The 16809-nt window shown below is 37.9% G+C and overlaps 1 protein-coding gene across 8 annotated transcripts in view; it reads right to left on the reverse strand.

Moving 5' to 3' along the window:
• Nucleotides 1-16809, reverse strand: part of LOC126871272 (uncharacterized) — a 391282-nt gene that overhangs the window by 112155 nt on the left and 262318 nt on the right. For 7 of the 8 annotated variants that reach the window (XR_007691603.1, XM_050629884.1, XM_050629881.1 and 4 more), the window contains exon 5: nt 8078-8137. The exons of the other annotated variant lie outside the window; for it this stretch is intronic. Coding sequence is in view for 6 of the 7 variants with exons in the window: in XM_050629884.1 (XP_050485841.1) it covers nt 8078-8137 (60 nt within the window). In the remaining variant the exon portion in view is untranslated. The remainder of the gene's footprint in view (nt 1-8077; nt 8138-16809) is intronic. 8 annotated transcript variants of the gene reach the window in all.

A 16809-nucleotide genomic window follows, 5' to 3' on the forward strand; every position in this document is an offset into this window, starting at 1 on the left:
ACGATGGATAATTCAAGGATGGAAAGATTCAAATTTCAATTGGACAAATTGTTTAAATTATCGCTGGAGTTAGTAGTTTCTCTTCGTTAAAGCACAATCGAAGCTTCTTTCATTTTACAAAAGAGTTTTAACAAATTTGCTAAGATTCGAGCAACCACCAATTACGTTTTGCTTTCACTATTATTTATAGTCCTGATAACTTGAATTTTAATCGTCGTGTGCTATATGAAAAATTAAACTTCTTGATGCAATTGAGACTATATTTATATCAGTCTGTGAGGTCTGCAATAAAATTTACGATTTTAATGTCGTTTAATTATTATTTGAAAGCTATTAATGATAAAATTAAAGATAAAATAAAGAATATTATAATCTACTGTTTTCAGAAGATTTATTCATTTATATTTCGTCTGATACTTTCCAGAAACGTCGCATACTTTCTTTGTCTTTGCAAGAATTCCAACTCACTCCATAGGTGGTCTTCTACGTTCGCGGCGTGTAGCGAGGAATCTTACATAGACACGTTCAGGCTCTGTGTTATATTGCATTTTATTACCCCACCGTATACTTGCCAGAAGTAATAGTACGAAATTTATAGGCACCAGCCTTATAACGTCTCTTTCCATGCTCTAACCTATATCGACACGTTGTTATCTTCACTTACTACATCCCGGCAGGATTTCATTTCGGTTATTTATGAAACTGACTCCACGTTATTTCGTTAAAATGTATCACACGCTCCTATCCTATAAAATGTATGTGATCATTTTGTTACTCTTATGTCTCTTTTTGTCTGTCCTCTTTAGGTATATCTTCTATTCGAGTTTCAATAAGTTAGAACAATTATTTTAATTATTATTTTAAATATCGAAATTCGTTCAATTTCCTTAACATCCTCGCACACAGAATAACTCAGCTCGAAAATTAAAGAATATCTAATGCAAATATCAATTTTTCATATTTATTTTATAATTCTATAACATTCGCGCTATTTTAATTTAAAAGGAAAGAAACATGTCCATGTATCGCTAGCTGCTTAAGTTTTATTTTACAAAACTACTTCGACCAACCTGCTACGATTATTAATTGTCGAGTAACATTAATCAAACTTTGCTATCTATTTAGATATATACTGTCGGTCGAAACTTTGCAATCACTACTAGCATCCCATCAAATTCAACGATTCAAGGAAAATTTTAGCTTAGAAATCTATTTTTTCAAAAAAAAAAAAAAAAATTTTTTAATAAAGAATCTACTGCAGCAAAGAATTTCGAATTAATGAGACTATTAGCAGGAGATTTATTACGAGTTCTAAACTTTTGACCGATAGTATATAGCGTGGTATGTGTACACATAATCCTTCATTAATATTTCTGTCACACTATAATAAAACGTCAACGTTCGTCTGCTGGGTACCACAGCGTGAAACCATAATCTCTCGAACGGTACGAGCAATTTCTTCTAGCGAAAGCAATTCAGGGGCAGTGAACATCGAAGAAGTTGGCGCGTATTTGTTTGGCGAAACGGAGAAATCTGTATGATGCAGACGACCATAGTCGAGTCGGCTATAAACGTTGGCTTCGCGTAGAATATATCAACCCTTTCCAGACAATGTTTCGCTTTATAAGGAAGTTGTGGGGAACCTACGAAGAGTCCCACAGGGGATTCAATCCTCGAGGAGAACGCCGCCGAAATTGGGAAGAAAAATGGAAAATGGGAGTAGCCGGGAACGAGAGCGGGGAAAAAAGAAAATAGAGGAAGGTCAGGCAAAGAGGAATGGAGGAGAACCAGCCGCAGCATACGGAAGAACGCGTCCGATGACGTAAAGTATGGTTAACGGTGGAATGCCGAGTACACAACGGAAATGAAGAATTATTGCGGAAAGGAGTGCTTAAAAAATTTATTCGTTGAAGAATATGATTTATATGGCATTCCATCGGAGAAAATCTAGGAATTTTAGAGACATAATTTAACTCGAATGTTAAGCTCTTTGACTCAGCTTCGAAATCGAGGAAATAGAGAAGTTTGTTTGATGAATTGAATTATATAAAACATACAAAGAATTTTCTGTGAATATAATAACTCGTCGATCAATTTTATATAAAACGCAGTCAAGTATCTTTTTTTTTAAATCATTTTCGATTTATGAAGCTAAGAATCGCGAAGAAGCCATCGTTTCTATTTTCCTATTGAAGATTCAAAGTACTTGGCAATTTTGTGTTTTGTATAAATCGATGAATGTATTCGGTTCCTTCTGCCAATTATTATTTAATCATCAAATGTTGGACACGAAAAAATATACTCATAACTTTATACGTAATAAATTACACATTCCTAATATCGAATTATACGTAGGAATTTAGTAATGTTGAAAGTGTTCTAATTTTATGTTTTTATGAAAAAGAGAAAAATGCTAAAGTAGTTTCGAAATGACAAAGTATTTCGACAAGAATTGATTCGGTCGAATGATGAGACTTGCAGGGGGAACACGTTCGTCTGAGCAGGGAAGACAGTCGAAATAACAAGAAAAGAATCGGGGAACAAAGAGACGACAACGGAAAAAGAACGATTGATGAAAGTAGCTTTCTTGAATTTGGCATCTGCGTTTTATTGCGCCACGCAACCCTATAGAAACGTCGAATACACCACCGGGAAACAAAACGTTGGTCGCTTTTGTTCACCTTGGCGAGCAAATCAACTTCCATAAAATAAGTCCAATTTCGTATTCTTGTAAAAACTCTATTTTGTAATGACACTACTACAATTTCTGAAGAGCAGCTTTGTTCCTTCGAATAAAAACGTCTCTGTTCGTCGCTGAATTCATTTGCAAGGAAGTATAAAATGCACGACCGTGTGTCCAAAAATTCACGAAACAATTGATTCAGTAATCCCAGAAATGTTAGAGAAATTTTGTAAATAGTCACTGACAAATTCTAATGACTCTTTAACGATACAACGTTATTTTAAACGTTAACGTTACATTAGAATTCTCTTTGTTATTACCAAATCATAATAGCTCATCTCTTATTCTGTTGGTACCACATCCACTTTTAATCATTCGCTTGTGCTCATTTACGTTTCATAGTACCAACACATTGATATTTTTCACGGCACAGGGGCATGTTTTAGGCATTCGATGCACGATTAATCCTATTGTATCCAATTTTATCTTATTTGCATTTGATGTCAAAAGGCTTTTACTGGAAAATAAATAAATAAATAAAATGAAAGCACCCACGAGCCTAAAAATCAACAAAAGGAGTCGTTGCTAAGTTTATGATGCCCTAGGGAAAGAACGCATATAATAGACTCTTCATCGTTCTTGCCACAAAACCCTACGGGATAGAATACGAGTATCGAGTCCCTTCTTCACGGACTTTCTTTTTGCAAAGAAGTTGCGACGACCGGGTTTCCAAAGCGTTCCTAGGGGAATCGATCTCGCGGAAGGACGAAATTCTCGAGCAGAAAGGATACAAACGGAAGAAGGCGCAGATGTAGAGATTAGAGAACGATGGAAAGCGTGGAGGAGCAAAAAATCTTCTACCCCTCGATACGCTTCTTCTCCGCGGAGATATTTTAATTTTACGCCCCTTCTAAGCGACAACGTATCGAATTCCATTTGCCAATCTTCTCGGTTTCTCACTGTCATATTTCAAGACGAAGAAACCATCGAACGACCAAGTTTGTCCAAGTTTCGAATTATTATCGAGGTGATTATGTCTTTTATTTCGTCCGTAGCTAATTAGCGGATACTTCAGAGAGCGGATCGTTCGCTCTTGGAAAACTTGGATCGGATTTTTATCTAGAAACTTCGCTCGAGTTGCATTGTTCCGCCAGGAACAAAGGACTTTACAGGGATTTCACGTTTTTTTTGTTTTTTCTGAGAGAAAATTGAGTTGCTGAATAATTTATGAAAGGCCTGATATTCGGTTCTATAAATAATCTCGTGTTTTAAAGTTGACAATCTCAGGAAATTTGGTTTTGTGATTCTTTTTTCGTTTCCACATATTAATTCGTCGCATATATATTTTTTTAGTGGTAGATGAAAAGTATATAAATAATAAAAAGATCTTCAATTTTTATTACAGGTTTCTTTAATTTTATAATATAATCTCTCTTAAATTTCGTTACGAACTTATCGAACGACTGAATACTTTATCAATATCTCTCTTATTATATCCTTTTTCAACTCCGTTCCTAAAATATACACCCTATACAGTTAAGTCGACGCGGACAGAAAGTCAGTCGAAACGGGTGCGCCATTAACTAAATCAACATTTACTTATCCTATTTTTGCCGCGGAAAATTGAGACCACATCCTTAGCGAGTGCTTGTCGAAGATTGTTTTGTACATATGGGAAACCGATACGTGCAACATATTCTACTTAAACCTCGTCCCATCCAAAAACGTTGGAAACCAATCAACCCTGCTGCAGTCTTCAAACAAGAAGACTTTTACTATTTCTATTGAGATATATGTAATTTTGTGTGCTACACTGGATTAGCCGCGAACTAGTGATACACATATACGAGTATGAGTCTCATAAAACAGAAGAATGCAACTGTTCCGTACGCATGGTGGTAAAAAAGATGGTGAGACAAAAAGAATGCTACAAATCTCTTGTATCTACGTATCTACGATTATCTTGTAAATCGCATATTAAAACGCATACACTATATTAATATCATTTTTATATGTAATGTAAATGTTCCCATACATTTATTTCGGCGACTAAGATCCACAATTCTCAACAATTTCATTCAAATATTTACTAAGAAGCTTAGTTTAAGAAGAATAATAATCATGTCGCTTCTCCTTCAAACTTAGGGAACCTGTTGACGAAAGAAAAATACGATTAGGTGAAAAACGGGATCTGGAAAAACACAGCAGGATAAAGAAACAAACCTATCGACAAAAGTCAGATATTAGTACTATTGCTTTTATTTTTATTTTTATTAGTATAGATATATAAAGAGCTTCTTGTAAAAATCTTGCCTAGGAGCAATCCATCACTCTACTATTATTAATCGTTCAGAAGATTCGAGCTAACAAATCAAATCAAGTATTGCTACAAACAAATATTTAAAAAGTTCTAATGAATACCTAACGATCTCGTCAAGGGTGCAACAACAGCCATGGCAGTGCTATTAACGATTAATCGTTTAAAAGCTGTTGCCTCGACGCAACCTTAACGAACGCTTTAATCAATCTAACGTAAATGAATTACGCTTCTCCGCGTTTCTTAAGAGCTCGCGTCGTTTCTTATTCACGACAACGGGAGTCCGCAACCCTCTTAAGTCATTGGCGTCGAGAAGCATTTGAAAAGACCCTAATCTCTTCTCTTCCTTCCATCGCATCGTCGCCAGTATTTTCATCGTAATAAATCGAACGCAGCAACGCGACGCGATTTACCGGCCATCCATCGCGTTCATGTGTTCGCCTATCCATCAGTGATTACCACGCAAATATATTCGGCGCAATAAAAGATCTCCGGTTCGATTTATAGCAGCGAAAGTGGCGCTTTATTGGCGCTATCGATCTCGCCGATCCCGGAGATTCCCTACACGACTGTTCTGCACCGTTGATACCCGTCGAAATAAGAGGGATTCGATGTAGCAGGTGTCGCGGGTAAACTGACAACGGTGAAATATAACGCGCGCGAGTTTAATGTATGAATAACTGTAGATAATTTATCTTTTTATTTCGATTTTCTTTTTTCTTCCTCATCTTTCTTCCTTTTGTATAGCGCTGGTGGTGTTGATGGTGATACGTTATCGCCTTATTTGCTGGTTCGCGCGCGTATCACGCGAACTGGCTATTTATATTTCGCGTTGATGCATCGGCGGGTGTGCTAACATTGAGATTTTTCAGATTTACGTTGCTGGAAATTGGACATCGTTGTATGGTAAATAGGATGTTTGTACTTGACTGCTATTTATATTTCCTTTTTATGGTGTTGCAACTTTTTGTGTAAAGAAATCGAAGGAGTTGTTGCAATAAGGAGACACTCTTTGCATACTTTCCAGTAATTCGAACAAACTAGCGAAAACCAATTTAGAATCAATCGAAATCAAATTATTTTTTGAACTGGATATACGTAACTGAAGAAACAGAGCCTAAATACATATTTGTTTCATCCATTAAATTTCATGAAATAATAAATACTCTACTTTGAATATTTTACATATATTCTTATATGATATATATGCCACGGATCTCTGCACCCTTAAATTTCCCTAAAACATAAACTTTTCCATAAACATCCGCAGTCTGTAATACTGAAACGTAACAATAAAATACCCTAAACAATTGTACCAATCTATCGACCCTATCCTGACCGGCAAAATCGAATAGAATCTCGAGAAACTTACTTTATCCAACGACAATCTCATCCAACCGACTCAAAGGACATATCCATTACTCGACACCCCATAAAAAGCCGTAAACTTCCAGGAAACCAGGGTAAACTACCCCAACTTGTCTTCCACTTTTCGCATCGAACAGAAAATATTTGTCGTTTCTCAGATCCTGAAATCTTCTCACGAAATAATTGACTCTGGTGGCGGACGAGTTAGACGTTGGTTGGCGAAAGGGCTCGAGGGGTGCACCTTTAAGATCGAAGTCTGGGCGGCAGAGAATGAAGAACAATAGGGGAAGGATGAACGAGGAGAGTATGGGAGGGAGTGAGCGGTTTAGAGCGAGGGGATTCGAGCTTGTGTCATGGGTTCTCTCGGGCTTCTTGGTGGAAGGCCTAGCGAGAGATAGAAGGGTGAAGCGACTCGAAGGGAGGCTAATAGAAATGAAGAGGCCGCCTGTCGTCAAGGCATAAAGCCGTAAACTGTACAGGTGCCATCGTTCTCTCGCTGCTTTCGCAATTTCAAAATATCGAACGGGGAACAAACCGACAGATCCATAGAGTCTTTGGGAATTTTGTTTAAAAAGGTAACTGATTCTGCTGTTCTGCTTAGTACCGTTTTACATTCCTACATTTTCCGATATCTTCTTTCGAAATTTGAATTCACGAACAGTGTGAAATATGCAAAGATTTCAACAATATTTTATACAATATTAATAAAGATTCAACAATATTTTAACAATATATATCGAGGTGAGAATTTTTATCCCGTACTATGCAGACCATAGGAGAACAGCGGGATTAAATATTCGATGAAACATAGCTTCGTGGCTAACATATTAATGGGAAGTATATATTCTTGTTTCGTTCGATATGGGAAATTTCCAGTTCTTGAATAAACATTCAATAGAATTTGTCGGAATTTATCTAAAAATTCAAGTGAAAAGCTGTCTGTAAAAGTAAGTAAATTTCAAATTTTCTGAAGAGCTTCGAAATTGTCGATAAAAATGGAAATTCTGGAAGGAACGTTTGGTATTCGAAATAATACTCTTGAATTGGCATCGAATCGACGGGAAGAGGGTAGTTCACCCTCGAACGGATAAGAAATACGCTTCACGAATTCTCGGTATCTATCATTTGTTTACGAATTCCATCCAAAACTTTACTAGGTTATATTTCTTTACTTAAAATTTCATCTAAAAATATCGTGTTTTAAATAAATAAAAGCCAGATCCACCGCAGCTATACATTATTTAAAGCCTCACGACATTTTTCGCTTGGAATGCCTTCAAATCGAAACCTCCAACTTCCTCAAATTCCTCTTCTTGTCTCAAAATTTCAGCGAAGAAGACGACGTTTCAAGCATCTCGAGAAGAGGAGGAAAGTTTCAACGGATTTCTTCCCGACTCGATCTCTTTTTGTTCGCGGTTCTGGTGCAAAAATGGGTGAGACTTAAAAGATTTAGTGCTTCCTTCGGTTCCGACACTTTCCTCCCTTTTCTGTCACTCGTGCGTCTCGCGGATCCTCCAGTTATGCAGATTTCGTGGAAATTCCCGCCGAAAATTGAAATTTCATCCACCGCGGGGAATACTCCCTTGAGATTACGTTCGCGTACGAAACAATCACAACTCATCCCTCTCAACCCTGTTTCATTATCGAAAAAAAGACGACTCTTTGTCTTTTGGGGGATACGAATACCTTTCGTGCTTTGATCTACTCACGTTAATGCACGCTCGAGACGTCAGGGAAGAATTTGTGATGCTGCAGTGGCAGGTACGTACCTGAAAGCAGAAAGAAGATATTGTTTTTTTTTAAAGGATATAAACGAATAAAATGTGATATGAACTCAAGAGAATTTCATACTAATTTTTTTATAAGTAACTCGTTGAAATTTTAGATCTGACCTGAGATTAGTGCCTATGTTCGTCTAAGAGATTGTGAATGACAAACTAAATTAAGATGTAAAAACAAGTTCATCGTATGAATTCCATAGAATCGAATAAAAGAAATTATATGTGGAGAAGTGAATAATAATAAGGTTGCGTAGATATTGTCGAGTTATGGTGATGAGTTAATCCCTGGAACCTGTTTCCCAAGCTACAATGTTAGAAATCAAACTCTAACACGAGAATATAACGTAAATTGATTGAAAAATATTGCAGATGGAATGTTATACGTTTGCGCAATGTCGTCTTTTAATGAGAGAAATTTGCGACAGAGTTCTCAACAGCTCTTCTAAGCTGTAAAAACGCATTGTGTAAAGTCTCACGATGTCGAAGACAAGGCAGGTCGTCGTCAATAATACACCCGATTTAATCAGAGGGCGCGTGTCGCCTCGACGAAAGTACGGCTCAATTTGGTGCCCAGATTGCCTCTGGCGATGACATCTACGAAATCCTTCGTCCCCTGCACCAGCAAGATCCTAGTTCGCGTATACGTTTAACGGAGATAAGTTCTGGTGAAAATGAGCCTTGAAGGCACGTGGTCCTCTCCCTTCGATGAAACGAAAGGAAAAAAACACAGAAGTAGACTTGCTCCAGTTACCCGAAAGGGTTAACCAAGTTTCGTTACGAGGGTTGAAGATGCGGACGGTAACGGAGGAAAACAGGTTCCCATCCGTTTTGACGTAGGCCAGCCTCGTTGACCCTTTTGCTCGTCGACGTACTGCCTAATCGTCCTTAAAGACTCCTCAACGAATGATGAATCGCCGGTTTAACGAGGGTTCCTCTGTCAGTCGTAGATGTATCGGTTTACCGATCATTTCTTCGGCTCCTGCGGCAGTTTCTGTTCTGCAGTTACAGATTAAGTTTGGATAAATCGCGTGTCTTCGTTTCGTTAGTTTTCCTAATGTGTCTGTGGTTACTTGGTTCCATAAATGTCGCACGGATTTTCATAGATCAGATTCTGCTTTTGGATAGAGTTTTCAGATTTCAATTCTTATCGACGATACTTACGCAATTCAGCTGAAATTTTTTCGACAAGATTTCGATCGGGAAACTGTGGGGACTATCGTTTATTCTTTACTTTTTTTTTATAACTCTCGTATATTTTATATTTTATAACTATCTTATAACGTAAACAGTTCCTGACAATTATTTATCGTACATTTCGTGGGTCCTTATCTTGTATAAATGCAAAAGTCTAATCGATTGCCTGGTTTGCCTGACGATCCAGCCCGATTATTGCATTTTGTATGAGATCAACAATGTGCCAATATTTATGAATAGAGCTGTATATTGACACATTCACTTAGCACGTTCACGTTCCACTCAGGAATGTGTATGGATCGAGGAAAAGGAAACCAGTTCATCAAACAATGGATCCGGATAAAAAAAGATCGTACCATTCCCTCTCAGATCAACCTACTTTCATCTTGACTATACGTAAAAAAATTGTGGACAGGGTATGTCAACTATTTTTCATGTTCATCCGACCGGCTCTCATTTGCTTTTCGTATTCACGAGACTCAAAAAGGTATTTCATGCGGATGTACCACCTAAAATTAACATCTGGAACATCCAAACAATGAGAGCTTCGGGGTATTCAGACAATAAGACACCTGTATCCGAGATCAGTCTCGCCGATGCCAACTCGAACTAGCTGCTCTATAGGATACGAAATCAATAGCGTTTAGCGTCATTACGTGTCCATTCAACTTTAATGAATGCAATTTGTATTTTAACGCGTTCTCAAAGATCGTCGCAAGTCGACGTTTCCCGTGTATTTCCCTACGAAACCACGGCTGAATGTAACGCTTTTCAAAGTTTCGCCGATAAAGAACGTTCGCCTTTATAAAGTTACAAGCAAGTTTCAAGGCTTTCGTTTGAAACGCTACGTATATGGAACGTGGACTGCCACTCCGAAGCTTTAAGGTTATAAACTACCTACGATGATAAAATTCTTCTTGGGGTAGTTTGAGATTTACGAGCGGAGCATAATTGATCCTCGTTCCATGTTTCTCTGGTGTGCAGTGTCCTTGTGATTTGTTGCTTCTGCGACATTGGGTACAATAGGTTGTTGCAGGACTCTTCTTACGCGAATGCAGAGGAATCTCTGAAGAAACACGGATCGTTTAATAAAAAATAATTGTAAAATAACTGGTACTTCTCAGAAAACATAAATTCTAAAAAATATATCTGCAGTTACTTTCGTCCCTGAACTCGGACAAACTTCCCAAGAAAGAGATGTTAAATTTATATCAGTCTAAAATAATTGCCAATTAAACTGAGAAGTTTAATTATTATAATCGGATCTAACTAGCCACGAACCACGAAAAATCGATCCCTCCCATCAAATAATTAAATCCAGAGATTTAAAAATTTCCTGAGACGTCTTGGTGTATGGCGAAGCCAAAAGCAAAATTACAACAACGCTACAATCAATAAAATTACCTCAGGAAAATAAATCGTTACATATTTTTGCTAAAGCTTTTTTTTATTTATCCGCATTTATTTTACAATCGTCCTGGCGAAATGTGCCAAACTCGATGAAACTTCCCCAGTAAGAAATCCTAAATTTATATCACCTTAAAGATATTATCGATTAAGTGAAAAATGAAATTATATAGTCTAATCTAACTAACCGCAAACCAAATGAAAATAAATCCTCTCGTGAAATATCCACAGACCTGGAAGCTTCCTGAGGCGTCTTGGTGAATGGCGAGAAATCAAGGATCGACCATGGAAGTCGAGCTCCTTGAGACTTTCTTTTCTTTTTGTTCACGGATGGCGGCCCCGCGGCTGTGATTGCATTCAGGAAGGAAGCCCGAACGACGATTATGAATCACCGATTCGTGTAATCGGTGCCTCGTGGGACTCCGTTAAGAGTCGTCGAGCCTGGAAAGAACCCTGGCCGTCGTCATCGTTCGCCGAACAACGTGGGAGGATACGGTACGACGAATATCGCGATTCACCAAGGCGCAGAGCCCTTGGTTTCAGCCGCAGGAAATGGAAGATCAATATGTACTCTCCTACTTTGCAGTGTCTTGTTACGCGAAAGAGATCCACGGTTACTCGCGCGCGACGATTCCTTCCTCTTGCGCGTGTTTGCATGTAACAACGTGCACGTGTATTCAAATTAAACGCTGCTGATGAAGAAAGCATGCTTGTCGCATGCTTCGTTTCACGGTAGCAATGACTATTCTTGTATATGGACCCAGCCTGTGAAATTGTAGGGTGCAGAGACTAGGGGATGTCCATCGTGTAGTTGGGAAACTTTGATTGGTTACGCTAGGTATCCGTCAGTTGATATATGTATTGTTATTTTTAGAAACTGGAAATTGAGACCGTGGGACTTTGGAAATTTGAGAACGTGGGAATCGTGGAAGAAAGAACGGAATGATGTGAAAAGTGGGTCGGAAGTGGGTAAAAAAAATTGTTATACGTCGCAAGTAGCGCAAAGGTAAGCTAGAAGCAAGTAGAAAATTTCAAACGTACAAGTATTCGATTCTCAAATTTTCAAATATTCAAATATTTAAATCTTGCAATTTCCGACCCCGCAAATTTGGATTGAATGTTCCAAGCTTCGATCTCACAAAGTCCATGAATATCCAAATTTCTGATCTCTTCAATTTTTTAACGGTCATATTTTCCATCCCCCAAATGTTTGAATTTTCGACTTTCCAAATTTTCGAATCTCTAATTTCACGACGGCTTGATTTTTTGAATTGGTTCAAATCTTCGCTCTTCCAAATTTTCTAATTTTCACGGATTGACTATACTAATTTCAAATGTAATCTCCCTGAAATCTCTCCGAAACGTTTAGCCTTACGGAATCTTATTACATACAAGGAGAGTAGGACTATTTTACAATCCCTTGCACGAATACCGGCGAATACCAAGGTCTATTATACGCCGATAAAGAGATCGAAACGTATTCTCACCGTCTCCCGCTCTTTACTTTATGTAAATACCAACGCAATCTTTTGCAAATCAAGGAGGAAAAATATATTCCTGGTGAAATACGTTTCGAACGGTGGAGGTTCGAAGAGGTTTACCAGAAGAAGAATACAGCTTCCATTCTGCCCTGGCAAACGAACGATGTACACACTTTCCTCCCTCTACGCAGACAAAGAAAGATTCCCTGATCGACTGTTTCTACTTTTATATTAAAGCAAACATCGAAATCTGCTTACTGCTTGTAACACAAAGTCTCGACGAATACTTTCGTTGAAGTATCCAAGAAATAGAATTGTAATTATTCAACGTATTGATGTACTCTGATTATTTCTACCCTTCTAGTTCTTTAATTCCGAGTGGCTACACAAATGTTAGCAGTATTTATTATAGCATTTACATACTAATTAATTAGGTAGGAAGAAACGGGAATACGTGAAAAGTGGGACAGAAAATCCTAGAAAATTTGTAAGCCGCGGACGGATAGAAACTTTCAAATTGTTAAAATTTCGGACGTTGGAAATATTTAAATTTTCGAAATACAAATATTATATTTCGAATCTTTAGTAGTATTTTCATACGACTACAAAAATCTGATACTATGAAGGTTAAATACATATTGGAGGGCGAAAGAAAGTTTAAAGGCTGAGCAGTACAAAACGATTATAATTGACAAGAACAATTAAATTATGAATAGATATATTATAGATGACTGTTGTCAACATATGATATGAACATAAAAATGTTTAGTACAACAAAGTTACCATTAATGTAGTGCAGTTATTATACATAAGTATGAATTTTAAGCTTCTTTTTGTCTGCCACTGTGTATGGAAACTGATAAAAAGCTTTAATGGAAAATGGCGATATGTGTCGATGCTTCTTGTTGATGCTGCATTCTTCGCGCGAAATATACAAATTACATTGTCAAATGCAAGTACCGAACGATTCGGAATTATTCCAAGCACGAATGGAATGAACACGTGCAACTGTTCGTTGAATTCCTCGTGGAGAACACATCAGAAGTTCATGTTACATATTGCGCGGCTGTCGAGCGAGTTTGACCGCACCTTAAGGGTCACGGTCCGCGATGGAGGAGGCGAGTTAGAACTTCCGTAAGTAATAAAATATTCGACTGTCAGGTGTACAGCTACTCGCTCGACAAGCAGTTTACGAGCTGCACGTTTCGAGAATACTGTGAACCTCGGTTGTACTATTTCCATTTCTGCTATTGAAAGCACCGAAGAAACTGGCAGTTAAGTTAACCAGGTTCAGTGCTATTTGTAATAAAAGTAGAATAACACGAAAAAGGCTTCTAAATAAAAAATATGACCATGTTTAAGAAGGTGATCTAAAAGAGAAAAAATGATATCATGTTAAAGATAAAATATCCCAATAGATTATTAATATAGATTATTAATCATCAGTCACTGTACACTTTGATGTGGTCAACTTACGAACACATGAAAATGGTATTTTGTCTGGCGAGGGATTAAAGACGCGAGTTTATCAGAAATGGATGATATTAAGATTACTATATCACAGTTAGTAATCCTCCTAAACAAATCTAATATCTAAAAAATCCTAAACAAACTCAATTTATCTCAACTGATCTCAATAATCTTCAGAATCGAAGAATCGACATTTGACTGTTCAAATCTTAAGCTATTCAATTACACAAAATCACAATAAGAATTCTATCTTCGATTCTAAACTACCAACAATTTCTTTGATCGTCCCTTTACATCCTGACGAAGCCATCATTAATCATCTATCGAGTCTGAACCTAGCAAATCGCAATTCAATTAAATGCTACGAAACGTCAACAACAAATAAATCGACGTCACTGTTGCCTTCTCGCATATCGATTGACGAGCGAAAAAGAAGACATAGAAGAAGCAGAGGAATTCTCGCTGATGCGGTGGAAAAGATGATTTCTTCTTTAGAGAAGAAGAAGGGATGATTCAAGCACAGGGGAAAAGAACTTTGATTTCGTGACATCAGCTTCTTCTTGCGAGTAGGAGTATTTCATTTGGTTATATCACGAGGGGCCGTAGTAACCGCATTAGTCAAGCTGTCGTGCTTCGTTCGAGATCGCTTGTCAGTCGATCCTTTGACAGGGGCTGCTGGCCCGGACAATAATTTCATATCTCGGAAAGTGCCGGCCAATCTAGCGCGCATCGTTGCGCTTCGTCGCCTCCACTTGCTTTCTAGTCGATGAATATCGATATTCCACCCTTATTACTTTTCTTCGCGGTACCGGTCTTCCTGGCTCTGTCCCTTCGATCTACGATGCGCGATCGACGCACGATAGTTATTATAGATCGTTCAGACTGTGTAAAGTCACACGTATGAAAGTTCGAAGGATTCTTGAGAGTGGAAGTTTGGTTTTCCATCTTCTTTGGATGACAGCAGTGATTTCCGATAATTGGCTGATAGAATGTTTGATGGATGATCCGGTCGTTGGTTTTGTGCAGCTCTTTATTCGAAGCTTTTTTGGTGTAAAATTTTGCTTGGAAATTCATACAGAAATTATTTACACATATACTTCAGATATCGATTTATTTAAAATATGTTTAGAGTTATTGAATTAAATATTTAACGCTTTTACATGCTTTCTAAGATTAAAAAATATCCTTACAGCTTCAACAGATTTAGAGTAAGATTGAGAAATAAATATTCGAAAGGTTAAAATGTAAAGTATCGCAAATTATTTAAAATTGTTAGATGATATTGATATAAGAATTAAGCTGCATTTATGAATCTGATTTATGTAAAAGCTTCCATTTTGTTTGCCTTACGAAAATCCCTCTGTACGGGGGAAAAAGTAAGCTTATTAAACTCTGTAGCATTAACGAAATTACGGACATTCATTTGTTTGCAAATGTTTGCTTATCATATAAATTCCTTCACTCGTTACGCGATCGTAATCAGAAGCGTGACCAGCACTTTAGAAAATTATGACAAGCCATGCGGGCGAGGAACGTCAGAATTCGTCGGCGAGTACCAGAAAGCCTTTGTGCATCCTTCAAGCGAACTGACAGATGAACAACAAAGGGAAAAATACATAGGGAGAAAAGATAATTGTGAGGGGGTGAACGTAGCTGCGAGGCTGTCGTTTGACCCAACTAATTCATCAATGCGCGGCAAGCAAGGAAGCAGATGTTGCTCTAATAGAAACTACGAAAATGAAAACCCTCGAACGCGTTTTTGTTTCCGAAATCCCACGGAAAATGTATAATCAGTTTTTTCAAAGGAAATTTTTGTATATTATATTTCGAACATTCCAAAGACACAAAGATTCAAAGATTAAAGAATCAAAATTTGCAAAGATTCAACGTTTCAAATATTCAAAGACTATTGAGATATGTATAATTTTGTGTGCCAGACTAGATTAGCCGCGTAGTAGTGACACACGTATGTGAGTATGAGTGTACGGAAGTATGTGTGTGCACAGCGTCTCGAAAAACAGATAAATGCAACTGTCCTGTTAGTAGTGTGGTATAGAAGATGGCGAGACAAAGAGAGTGCTGAGACGCATGCAAATATATATCGACGAAAATCCTGTAAATTACATATTAAATAAATATGAAACTATTTGAATATCTTTTCTACGTGTAATGTAAGTGTTCCTATACATTTATTTCGGCGATTAAGATCCATAATTCTCAACAAAAACTCCAAGATCCAAGGATCAAGGACAATCTTTAATTTCAGAAGACTCAAAGATTCTAAGCTTCCAGGATGCAAAGTTTCAAAGGTGTAAGTATTCGACAATTCGAAAGTTTAAGTCTACCATTATATATTAAACAATTCTGTATTCTATATAAATCTAAAATTAAAAAATCCGAAACTTGTAAAGTTCCACGATGCCAAGAACTAAGGATACAACTATTCGCGGAACTCTAGAAGTTAACAAATTCCACAATTAAAAATGTCAAAGAGCCAAAGATTCCAATTGAAGAACTTTGATCAAGGCGGATCCCCAAAATGCAAGTTTCGAATATTGAAAGTCGACTGCTCGGTAACACAATAAACGCACGAACAAACTCGGCTACGTGGTCGGTTGAAAAGCCACGAAAGCCCCTGGCTCGAAATATTCGGCGGTACGATCGGATTCCCTGGCGTTCGTTCGGTCGCGATTCAATGGAGAAGTCGGATCACCGTCGCGATTTATCGTTGCGTACCAACCGTCAATCCGCTTGCGAGTCGAGAGTACGTATAATTGGAAGGGCCAGGGTTCGGGTGTTCGTCCTGGCTCGTGTTTAGCTACCTTTTGTGGGATCAAGGTATTTCCAGGACCGGCGCTGCTCCCGTTGCCATTGTTATCCTTCCGCGCGCGGGGTGGCTTTCATTGTGACTCGTGGCGGGCGAACGCCAGAGCCGCCAACCTACGAAACACCGGAAGTTACGGGCCAGCGTTCGCCGTTAAATTTTACCGCTCAATAAAACACCGAACCCGACCCAAAGGTACAGTGGCTCGGGAAAGTATTTGAACACATATTACGGAGAAATTTTGTGTACGCATTATATGTGTCATATGAAAAATTGTCAAGTAT

Source organism: Bombus huntii, chromosome 11 (genome assembly GCF_024542735.1).
Source record: "Bombus huntii isolate Logan2020A chromosome 11, iyBomHunt1.1, whole genome shotgun sequence".
In the NCBI taxonomy this organism is placed as follows: Eukaryota; Metazoa; Arthropoda; class Insecta; order Hymenoptera; family Apidae; genus Bombus; species Bombus huntii.